Source organism: Ursus maritimus, unplaced genomic scaffold, assembly GCF_017311325.1.
Source record: "Ursus maritimus isolate PB19 unplaced genomic scaffold, ASM1731132v1 scaffold_13, whole genome shotgun sequence".
Taxonomy (NCBI): Eukaryota; Metazoa; Chordata; class Mammalia; order Carnivora; family Ursidae; genus Ursus; species Ursus maritimus.
In genome coordinates, this window is record NW_024423675.1 from 54,318,090 (window position 1) to 54,329,303 (window position 11,214).

The 11,214-nt window shown below is 41.4% G+C and overlaps 2 protein-coding genes across 5 annotated transcripts in view; both read right to left on the reverse strand.

Moving 5' to 3' along the window:
- LATS1 (large tumor suppressor kinase 1) overlaps window positions 1-1,241 on the reverse strand; it is a 51,075-nt gene extending 49,834 nt beyond the window's left edge. The window contains exon 1 of the mRNA XM_040627951.1: window positions 1,226-1,241. The gene's annotated coding sequence lies outside the window, so the exon portion shown is untranslated. The remainder of the gene's footprint in view (window positions 1-1,225) is intronic.
- A 4,976-nt stretch (window positions 1,242-6,217) lies between these two features.
- The window catches only part of NUP43 (nucleoporin 43), a 12,592-nt gene continuing 7,595 nt past the window's right edge, over window positions 6,218-11,214 (reverse strand). Inside the window, exons 7-9 of one of the 4 annotated variants that reach the window (XM_008695006.2) lie at window positions 10,146-10,268; window positions 8,952-9,206; window positions 6,218-7,120 (exon numbers count right to left, since the gene is read on the reverse strand). In XM_008695006.2, the coding sequence (XP_008693228.1) occupies window positions 8,977-9,206; window positions 10,146-10,268 (353 nt within the window). In that variant the 3' untranslated portion in view covers window positions 6,218-7,120; window positions 8,952-8,976. Of the gene's footprint in view, window positions 7,121-7,665; window positions 7,722-7,769; window positions 9,207-10,145; window positions 10,269-11,214 lie in introns of those variants that run through there. The other 3 variants (XM_008695007.2, XM_008695005.2, XM_040627952.1) reach the window with 3 other exon arrangements.

An 11,214-nucleotide genomic window follows, 5' to 3' on the forward strand; every position in this document is an offset into this window, starting at 1 on the left:
AAAATTGTAAAAGTTATTTTTTTCATTTGCTTTTGGAGAGTGGCAAGGCATATTCGATATTCAGGCTTAGAAAGAATGCACCTTCTCCAGCATGTGCCACGATCTAGTTTCTTGCAGCCACAGCTGATGAGAGAACACAATGCTACTTCTTTTACTGTTAAATCAGTCAAATTCCTCCACTGCTTTAGGGAATCAAGTAGCTCATTTTACCTGCCTATGAACTTATTAAAGGAAAAAAATAACCTTACTTAAATCACAAATGTAGTTATCTTAGCAGAGAACATTCATTTCAATTATAATGTCCTACCTTTTCTTCCTCATGAAGGAAAATTGATAAAGAATTTTAATCTTCAACAAATAATCCATAAAGGCCTGACAAGCTTCATGATCCTGGGTGAAGTGACACAATATTTGTGTGTGAGACTTTTTCTTATTTCTCACTAGAGTTATGAATAACTTTTACACAACGATATATATTTTTTAAGTCATAGTAACATATGGGGCGACAAACATTATTAAACTTTGTTCTCTTAGTAACTTTCAAATGGAGAAGTCAGAGAATGGGGTTAAATCAAGTCACCGGAGAATCATTCTTTGAGATTCAAGTTCTTTTTGAAGTTATAACAAATAATATTCCTTTCCTTTTCTTTCCTTCATTTTATGTACACATTCCTACTCCATAAAAATCGCTCTATCGCTCCTACCCCTTCTATGAACAGTAAGCTAACATTACAGTGGACGGGAAATAGAAATTCCCAGGCTTTCTTCAAGGTAAATCCAGGATCGAGTCCCTCTGGGATGCAAAGAACTGCAGCTCTTTCACTGCAATTTTCTTTCAGAACCACCTTTCACTTTCCTTCCTTCGTTAACACCGACCCGTCCGTGTTGGGGATGGGGTGGAAGCGGGAGACAGCCGCCGCAAAGCCTCAAGCAAGCCCAACTCTCCACAACCTAACCTGCACTTCCAAGGCCGCAGTGCCTGCGGCTCTTCCTTCAACCCCAGGCGCGGCCAACCCTCGCTTCCCCAGGGCAGGGCTCAGCTCAGGTCCATGCAACCAGCCAAATCAGGCCCGCATCGGACCGACTCGGCCCGGCCCGCCCGTCCGCAGCAACCCCTGGACCCCCGCCAGCGGGGCTGGGCGTGGGCCCCGGCGGCCACCGCCCCGCCAACTCGCGCTCGGGAGGAGAGAGTGCGCCCCACCCGCCACGCCAGCCCCAGACCTACCTGCAGGGGAGAGCGGGGCTCCTGGACAGCGGCCACGGGCCTGAGGGCGGGCGCCCAGGTGGCTGGAGCCCGTCCCAGGGACCTCAAGTATCCCTGGTGGGACAGGGCCGGGAGAGACTGGGGGGCTGCCGCGGGCCAGCGCGGCCCGTCGCGGGGGTCGCGGGGACCTGGCTCTCCCCTCAGCACCAGTCCACCGCCGCCGCCGCCATTTTGCCTTCCACTCGGTGTCGCCGCCGCCGCACTCCGCCGCAGGTTTCCCGGATGTAGGCATTTCCCGGCGTCGCTTGCGCGGGGGCCGAGAACTGGGGGCTTCTGTCCGCCCGGCTGCCAGCGGCCAGCGCGCCGCCTGTGGCCTCCCGCCTTCCGCTGGTCGCCCTCTCCTCAGCGTGTTGGCGAGCGTCGCCCCGCGTCGCCCCCGCCTGGCGCTGCCCGGGTGACTTGCCCCGGCTCGTGGGATCAGGCTCTCCCCCTCCCAAGTCCGCTCATTTCAGTATCTCTCTTTTTTTAAATTGCGCTCTTTCTGTGCACGAATAGAGAATAAGATGTGCATCTCAAGGAGTTGAATTCTCAGTAGGAAACAGCAATGAGTTGCTCTGAAACCTTGGTGTGGGCACTAGGATGGAGATTTCTAGAGGCTTTGAAATGAATTGAGTTTTGCTTAGAACTCTTTCCCCAAGTAAGTCCGTAGTTAAGTATTTGCCGAATCAGCCAGATTAATACATTCTTGAGCCAGGACGGGGTTAACAGAGTTTGGAGATTTTTGACTTGTTAACTGAATGGGTAGACGGGGATATCATTATTGCCATAATTGGAATAACGGTGACTCCCAGGAGAGGTTTTATATCTTGCTTAGTTGAATTAGACGTTTGGAACGGGTCACTTGGGTTATGGCATTTTAAAGTACCATCTACCCTTTGTAAAGAGTGCCTTTGCCAAATCTGCCTCTAGAAAATATATAGTTAGTATTTTCAAACATCTTTTTCTTTTTTCTATCTTTCTTTTTTTTTTAAGATTTTATTTTTTTAAATAATCTCTACACCGAACATGGGGCTGGAACTCACCACCAAGAGTCACAGGCTCGACCGACTGAGCCAGCCAGAAGCCCTCTCAAAACATCTTTTCATTCTTCTACTAAAGACTATAAAAATTTTCTTCAAATTAAAGACCTCTTTTCATGATGTTAAATTAAATGGCCTTTGTATTCTGAGGTTCAAACGTGAAAACCTCTGTTCAAAGAAGATTCCATTCCAAGAGCACTTCCTTGAAACTCTACAAGCACAAGCACAGAGATTGTAGAAGATAGAGGGTATGACCCAAGGTGGGTCACATAATAGACCTAGGTCTTATTTTCTTCAACTGCAGGACTAAGTAACCTTTGGGGACTTTCAGCCTCAAAATTACATGAATCTAGTATGTTCACAGGCCTGCTTGTCCTTTCCAGAAGGATTTTGTATCTGGAAAAGCATACTGCCCCCCAAATCTTGTCACCTCTGTCACCATCCAGGGAACTTCTTTACTTAAGCTCTTCAATTCCAAGCCTAAAGTTGAGTATCTTCATAAACTACTGTTCTGGGGAAATTTCCCAGATAATTCAGGGAGTTCAGTGAAAATTGCTCTATCTGGGACTAGAGGTTTAACTCCAATGAAGCAGGGGGAGAGAAGAGCAGGAAAGAAGAGAAGGAATGGTCAGGAAGGATGAAGCAATCCCCAAGATAAAAAGCAGCTGACACTAGGGAGTGGGGGGAGGTGAAAGAGTAGGGAAATGCTTACTAATGCTGCTGGATGTCTCTGAATGACAATACCTACCACTGCATTTGAAAGGCTTTGTATTGGCTGTGATGGAAAACCCTTGGTCCAGGTTCAACCTACTCAACTTCAATGCTTCATGGAAATGGGGACTTAGGGTTTCAGTTTTTTTTAATCAACAGATGTAGGGACCAAATTTCATGCTTGGGTGAGTATAGGAACAGGGACAGCAAACATGGAAGAAGTCTGAAGAGCAATGTGGCCCTGAGAACTTAAGTCCTCCCAGTAACTCAGTCTTAGGGGAACGCTATAGGCTATAAGCAGCCCACACTTAAGGGGTGAATTGCATTCTACCTCTTTTTGGGCAGAGAATTTACATAAATCAGTTGGAATTCTGAGCAGATTCATCTCTTCATTATTTTAAAAAACATATCAATATGGACTCATGGATATTTTATAGTTTGAGTATTTTATTTATTTTGATCAAATTGTTCCAACTTTGACTATTAGGAGCTCTTCCAGTTGAATTGGCTTCTGTGTCCCTTTGACATACCCTTCTCCCCATTATTATGACCTTTTAAAATTGTTTTTTAAAAGAACTCCCTAGTTCTCTACATCCCTTTAGGGGCACCAAGATGGCTGAGGTTGTTAAACATCTGACTCTTGATCTCAGCTCAGGTCTTGATCTCAGGGTCATGAGTTCAAGTACCACATTGGGCTCCATGGAGTGTGGAACCTACTTAAAAAAAAATAAAAGAACTTCCTTACTTTCTGACAGTACGAAATGCTTCAAGCTATCTTATATATTCCCTGTCCTTCCAAGAAGTCCTTGTTCCTTTTATTGGAGAATGGTATTAGAGACCAAATCTGGGGGCACCTGGGTGGCTCAGTTGGTTAGGCATTTGCCTTCGACTCAGGTCATGATTCAGGAGTCCCTGATGGAGCCCTGCATCACATCCCCTGCATCACATCGGGCTCCCTGCTCAGCAGGGAGTCTGCTTCTCCCTCTGCCCTCTGCTTCTCCCTCTGCCCTTCACCTCGTTAATGCTCTCTCTCTCACTCTCTCTCAAATAAATAAAATCTTAGGGGAAAAAAAAAAAGAAACCAAATCTGGTTTCTAGATATGCTTGTTACTACTGGGGTATCATTGTTTATAGGGCATCTCTTGCTAAGAAGTTTTAAAATTTAACTTCATTCCATACTATGAAGGGGTAAAGTCTGTGTTTAGATGAGTTGCAGCTATTATTTTACAGTCTATTATTACAGTTTAGCTTCTTATGTCCACGGCCTGCACAAAAATTTTTTGATAGCTGATGCATTTCTGATGACTCTGTTAGGCTAGTCTGTCAGCTACTATCCCCCAAAGTCTAGTTATGACAGTTTGGAACCGGACATTAGTTTATTTTTAATTAATTTATTATTATTTTTTTTTATTATTTTTTTTTACCTCATCAGCTATATTCTAGTCATTCTTTTTACCCGCTCCCCACCCCGCGGTTCACCTAATACAGCAAAATGTTGGAATTGTTTTGATGCTAAGATGATGGTAGTCTGTTAGTTCTCTACATTGACATTTAATGTTGTGGTTCAGAAGATACTGCTCAGAGTGAATACTTGCTTGTTGTAGTTCAAATGTACCCAGGTTTCTGATCTGTAAGACTACAGAGCACTGCTACTGCTTCAAACCATGTAACTAGTCTGAGCTGGGTACCATATTGATACCATAAGCTTAAATGAAGGCTTGATATAAACTATACTGGTGGACTTAGTATTCTTCTTAGACAAGATTCTAGAATGGATTATTAAAAGGATGTTTCCACAATAAATGGAAGTGTTACAAAGGACAAAGAATTTTTCAATTATACAAAATTTTTGATGGGATAGCTATAGCACTGGTATCTCCCCACAGCAGCTTTGTGAACAAGATTAATAAATGGGGCAGAATGTCAATAAATTAGGTTTACAAATATGTCAATAACTAGAGTCAAGTACCAGTGATTCACATGTCACTGATAATTGGGAGGACTAGAGGAGTGGGCCTAAGCACTTGAGTACATTCATCCTATCTCCTAACCAATGGGATGAGAGTGTAGATCATTCTGGGAAATTCTGAAAATAATCAGCTTCTGCTGAAAACGTTCAAAGGAGATTGTTAGTTCTTTCCTCTATGGAAATAAGCTTTGTCTTTGTAGAACAGGGATTGACCTATATATAGTAAGAATCAAAATCATCTGCATTAACTCAACACTAGGGGAAGTATAGTACACTACGTGTGTGAAAAAGGCAAAGGGTTTAAGTTCAACTAGTTAGCAGTCTAATTGAACAGATGTCAAAATAGTTAAAATAAGCTGACACAGCATTACAAAGGAATATTTTACCAAGAACCAGGATGGTAAGATTTCGTAAGTCAACTCTGAGGGAGGCAGACACCACCTGGGAAAGTGTTCATTTTGGAGGTCACACTTTAATGCTGGTCTTTGACAAAGGGGAGTATATATAGATATTTTTTAAAGATTTTATTTATTTATTTGACAGAGATAGAGACAGCCAGCAAGAGAGGGAACACAAGCAGGGGGAGTGGGAGAGGAAGAAGCAGGCTCATAATGGAGGAGCCTAATGTGGGGCTCGATCCCACAACGCCGGGATCCCGCCCTGAGCCGAAGGCAGACGCCCAACCGCTGTGCCACCCAGGCGCCCCTAGGGGAGTATATTTTTTAAGGGAAAACAAGATTGCGAGGTTAGTTCAGCTCAGTTTGCACTGATTCAGTGTTTACCATGGGTCAGATACTGTATTAAACACTGTTAATACAACACTAAGGAATGGGCCCTGTTGGTGTGGTCCAGTAGAGACAGGCTGCTTAAGACAACTGTAAGCACAGCACAGGCTCTGCACAATGGGCTTTTGAAACAGAGTACAATTTAGCCCAGATTGGCAGAGGTCAGGGAAGGCTTTCTGGGGAAAATGACACCTAAAAGGAGTTTGGAAGGTTTGGAATTTAGCCAAGAAGGGCAAGAAATGCTGCAGAGAACTCTGGAGAAAATGACACCTAAGACGAGTTAGGAAGGTTTGGAATTTAGCCAAGAAGGGCAAGAAATGCTGCAAAGAGAACTTTGCCCATTAGAAACCATTGAAGGGATTAAAAAAGCTTACCCCAAAAAGCTATGATACGTAGTTCTGAATATTTGGATACGTGATGAAGGATTTTTTTGTGGCTTCCAAGGAAGACAAATGAAAGCAAATTTCAGTTCAGTATATGAAAATTAATTTATTTAGTGAAACCTTATAGTAAAGCACCCCAACATAATGTAAATTCAGTAAACTGATTGATGATTGGCTGTCTTGCAGGAGGTTCACATGATCATTTCATTAACCCACAATATGATTCTACTTATTTTTACAGGATTGTTTTAGATTCCATTCATACTCTAAAACCCTGCCATAATGTGGTATCAGTAAGAGCTGTCCAAGTGAGGGGATGCTGCATTGGGAAATGGGAAACTTGATCACAGTATATTTTCAAGTATAGGCTGGATGATAATTTGTTGGGAATGCTGTGGAAGTGATGGTTAAATTTGGGTTAGAGATGCTCCCCAAGGTGCTTTCTACCTCTGTGATCCTGCAGCCCTCAAAAGAAACTATTTGATAGTTTCGTGAATAAAGGCAGTGATAATAAACAAATTTATAAATTAGGTTTTTATTTATACTCCATAAAGCTTATGTTTCTTATTAAATCTGGCAGAATTCATCAATTGATAAGAAATGTAACACCATCCAAATGTATTTTCTTTTACTCATGGTTACAAATACTCTTAAGTCAAAGCAAAGCTTCAAACTTGAAACTTGTTCACAGCCCAAGTTAGTATTCTAAATCTACACATCTGCCTCCCTCCCTCTACCAATTATTTACTATAACAACCTAGGGAAACTGTATGCATTGCTGCTGGAAGCTGAGAGGGTGCTAACAACATATATGAATCCTTCAAACTTTTCGGCAGCATATAATGTAGATGAAAGCAGAGGCACGACAAGTTTGCCACTCACTGTGCATGAAAAATGTGCCCCCCAGGAGCTAGTCTTCCAGGAGTGAGATCAACTCAAGGCCCACTCAGAGCAAGGATGTTAGTCTGCTGAATGGAATGGGAGCATGCCTGGAAAGTAAAGAAAGGGACACTGAAGCTTAGGCTGCAGCAAGACATTCATATAAAGGGAAATAAGTCAAAGGAAAATTAGCAGCTATGTTTTTATTATGGAAACCATGTGATTACTGCTGGGGAGTGTATATTCATAAATATAACATGATGTATTTCCTTTTAATAAATTATACACACATTGATGGATAGAAAAGGGAATGAAAGATTATTAATTGTCTGTTTGATAATTATAAGTACTTAAAAATGTCTTGACTTTTTTTTCTGTAACGAGTTACTTTTGTAATAACAAAGTCTTAAAAATTAGTCTCAGCAATAAAACTATAAAAGATTAAAAATTCCTATAGCAACATTTTCTTTCCTTCTCTGATTCTTTGGAATTCAAGTTACTAATTTTATCAAACATTTTTGAGTCAAATTTACATAAAAAAGCAGATTGCAGGGGCGCCTGGGTGGCTCAGTCGTTAAGCGTCTGCCTTTGGCTCAGGTCATGATCCCAGGGTCCTGGGATCGAGCCCCGTGTGGGGCTCCCTGCTTGGTGGGGAGCCTGCTTCTCCCTCTCCCACTTCCCCTGCTTGTGTTCTCTCTCTCGCTGTTGTCTCTGTCAAATAAATAAATAAAATCTTAAAAAAAAAAAAAAAAGAAGAAAGCAGATTGCATATATGTATTCCATTTTAGAATGTTGACAAAAAACCCCAAACCAAAAACCCCCCGAGGTAAGGTGGCATAAAAGAATTGAAAGTATTTATTAGGACAGAAAAACAAAACTTTACCATAATTACTATCATTGGAATTATAAAGTAAATGAATATATGCTTTAATAGCATAATAACAGTGATTTGTCATTAAGGTCTTCACGTTCAATAACACATTTAACAAACATTGGAAAGACAATGTCACAAAATTTTTAAGCCTACACATTAACCTGAAATTAATGTAACACTGTGTCAACTATACTGAAAAACAAACAAAAGAAAACACCTACATGTTAGATTATCATTAACATGTAGATAAGGACAAAAACAACAATATTCTTTACTCTTAACCATATCATCATACTAGTCTCAAACATTATCTATCAAATTTTAGTTTGGAAGTCAGATCACTTATCAAAACTTATCAAACCTTAATGTCCAGTTCAGCAATTTTGACCATGTTGTAAAACTAAATAAAAGCAAAAATCCTTAGGAAAAATGTACTTTTCCTTTTTCAAGAGAAATGAAGTTGGGTCTCAGCAGTTGGCAGAGTTCTGTTCAAACCTACTCTAATAGAAGAACCTGTCAAAACACTTTCCTTTAAAAAAATCTTTTAAAAAAATGGGAACACTACAACAACTTGTCATCTTTGCTCTACTCAATTCGTTAGGAAATTTATTAATTTATTAAGGAAATAAAATGTGGAAAGATTGAAGAAAATATCTACAATAAAAAGGATAAAAACACTGGCCAGGGTCCCCAGGGAGGGGTAATATCCCCCCAGTGTCAATAAAAAGAACGGGAACCTGTTGGTGGTTGGAGAATATGATGTCCCATAACATTAGAAATGAAAAGCAGGTTCCACGAGCTAGAGCATGTTCTACAGAATAGCCTGTATGAAGGCAGTGTACACATCAGCAGAAGGATCCCTATGATATTCTTCCACAGATTCCAATTGTCTTGCCATTGGTCATCTCTCTCACTCTGCAACTATGAGAACATTCGACTGACAAAAGCCAAAACAGGACTTCGATATTATCAACAGTTTACTGAAGCTTCCTCTGCAAATTTCACATTTTCCAATAATAAAAATCCGCATAGAAGTTGTACTTTGAAAGGCTAACAATATGCTTTACCTGAAATCCTGTAATTACAGTATTTTCATGAGAAAAGTTGTCTAGTAACATAAATGGCTTCTGAATCAGTTCCACAAACAAGACAAGGACCTAAAACATCCAAACTGTTCACAGACAAAGTCCTGCTGGGAAGCAAGCTTGTGATTTCAATACGGTCTTTTGCAGGATCAGTGCTGAGCCAGGAGCTTATAAGAGACTGGTGAACATTAGCCTGGTTACTAATGCTGTGAGACAAAAAAGTACTATTTCTTCCTCCTGCAAGACAAAAAGAGGAAAACATCTTTCAAGACTAATATTATGTTAGTAAACATCTGAAACTCTATTGATATATTTTTTTTTAAAGATTTTATTTATTTATTCGACAGAGATAGAGACAGCCAGCGAGAGAGGGAACACAAGCAGGGGGAGTGGGAGAGGAAGAAGCAGGCTCCCAGTGGAGGAGCCTGATGTGGGGCTCGATCCCAGATCGCCAGGATCACGCCCTGAGCCGAAGGCAGACGCTTAACCGCTGTGCCACCCAGGCGCCCCAACTCTATTGATATTTTTAAAAGGCTAGGACTGAAACTTAATTCTCAGACTATCAGGGTGATGACTCCATTATCACACATCACCATTTTTGACCAAAAGCTTATTCAGTGATATTAAATACTCATATTTCCATAAGATACTACAGATATCAAATGTGAAGTCTTCAAGCAAAGCAGGAGATTTTGACCATCTTTCTGGTGATTCTTGAATGGAAAGTCTCGGAAATGTAGCATGAAGACCCCTGGCTGGGAGAAGTTAGCCAGCTTATGGCATTTGTAGTCATCGGCACTATAGCAGTAAGCAGCTGACAGATTTCAAATCCTATGACACTAGAATTTACCCTGAGGCAGGAGAATGGAAACATTCTACCACTCTTTAATGTTAAAAATCTGAGAATTTCTGGGGCGCCTGGTGGCACAGTTATTAAGCGTCTGCCTTCGGCTCAGGGAGTGATCCCGGGGTTCTGGGATCAAGCCCCACATCAGGCTCCTCCGCTGGGAGCCTGCTTTTTCCTCTCCCACTCCCCCTGCTTGTGTTCCCTCTCTTGCTGGCCGTCTCTCTCTCAAATAAATAAAACCTTTAAAAAAAAAAAATCTGAGAATTTCTAATGTGGTATTAAAAACTACAACAAAATTACACACGAGAATCTTCATTAAATCCTTTTACCTTGGTTAAACAGTGATGATTTTTCAGGTACGTCTGTGGAGGCATCCCAGTGCCAGAGGGATCCATCCTCAGAACAAGTAAATAGATGATCTGGGTTGGATGGGTGAAAGTGAACTTCCCACACTAAAAGATAAGAACCAAGAAGCTAATTCCTGTGCAGAAAAGTTGAACAAACATTAAGACCCTGTCTCTAGACATCATATTCCATTAACCTCCATCACACACCTTCAAACCCCAAGTCTGTGATAAAAATCAAAGGCTTCAGAATTAAAGAAAAGACGTAATGTAATTCTCCAAATGGCAATAACACATAGATAGGCTAGAGAAGCCAAATAAATCTACTTGTGTATTGGGCCAGCAAGTGAATGAAAATAAATGCTAATCACTTGACCTATTACATTTTTTTATGGAAGAATATGACAGGGTGCCTGGGTGGCTCAGCTGGTTGGGCAACTGCCTTCAGCTCAGGTCATGATTCTGAAGTCCCAAGATCAAGTCCAGCCTTGGGCTCCATGCTCAGCAGGGAGTCTGCTTCTCCATCTGACCCTCCCCCGTCTCATGCTCTCTCTCTCAAATAAATAAAATTAAAAATAAATAAAAAATAAAAATATGACAATGGGGTAATTACCAAAATTTATTTTTTAAAGATTTTATTTATTTATTTATTTGTCAGAGAGAGAGCACACAAGCAGGGGGAGCGGCAGGCACAGAGAGAAGCAGGCTCCCTGCTGAGCAAGGAGCCTGATGTGGACTCGATCCCAGGACCCTGGAATCACGACCTAAGCCGAAGGCAGATGCTTAACCAAGTAAGCCACCCAGGTGTCCCTAAAATATTTTTTTAAATTGGTAAGTTCTCTTATTTTCAATTCGTGTGTCATTAACATATGAAGGTTAGGTGCGCCTGAGTGGCTCAGTTGGTTAAGCACCTGCCTTCTGCTCAGGTCATGATCCCAGGGTCCTGGGATCGAGCCCAGCTTCTCCTTCTCCCTCCGCCCCTCCCCACTGCTCATGTTGTCTCTCTCGCTCTGCTCTCTCTCTAATAAATCTTAAAAGAATATATATATATATA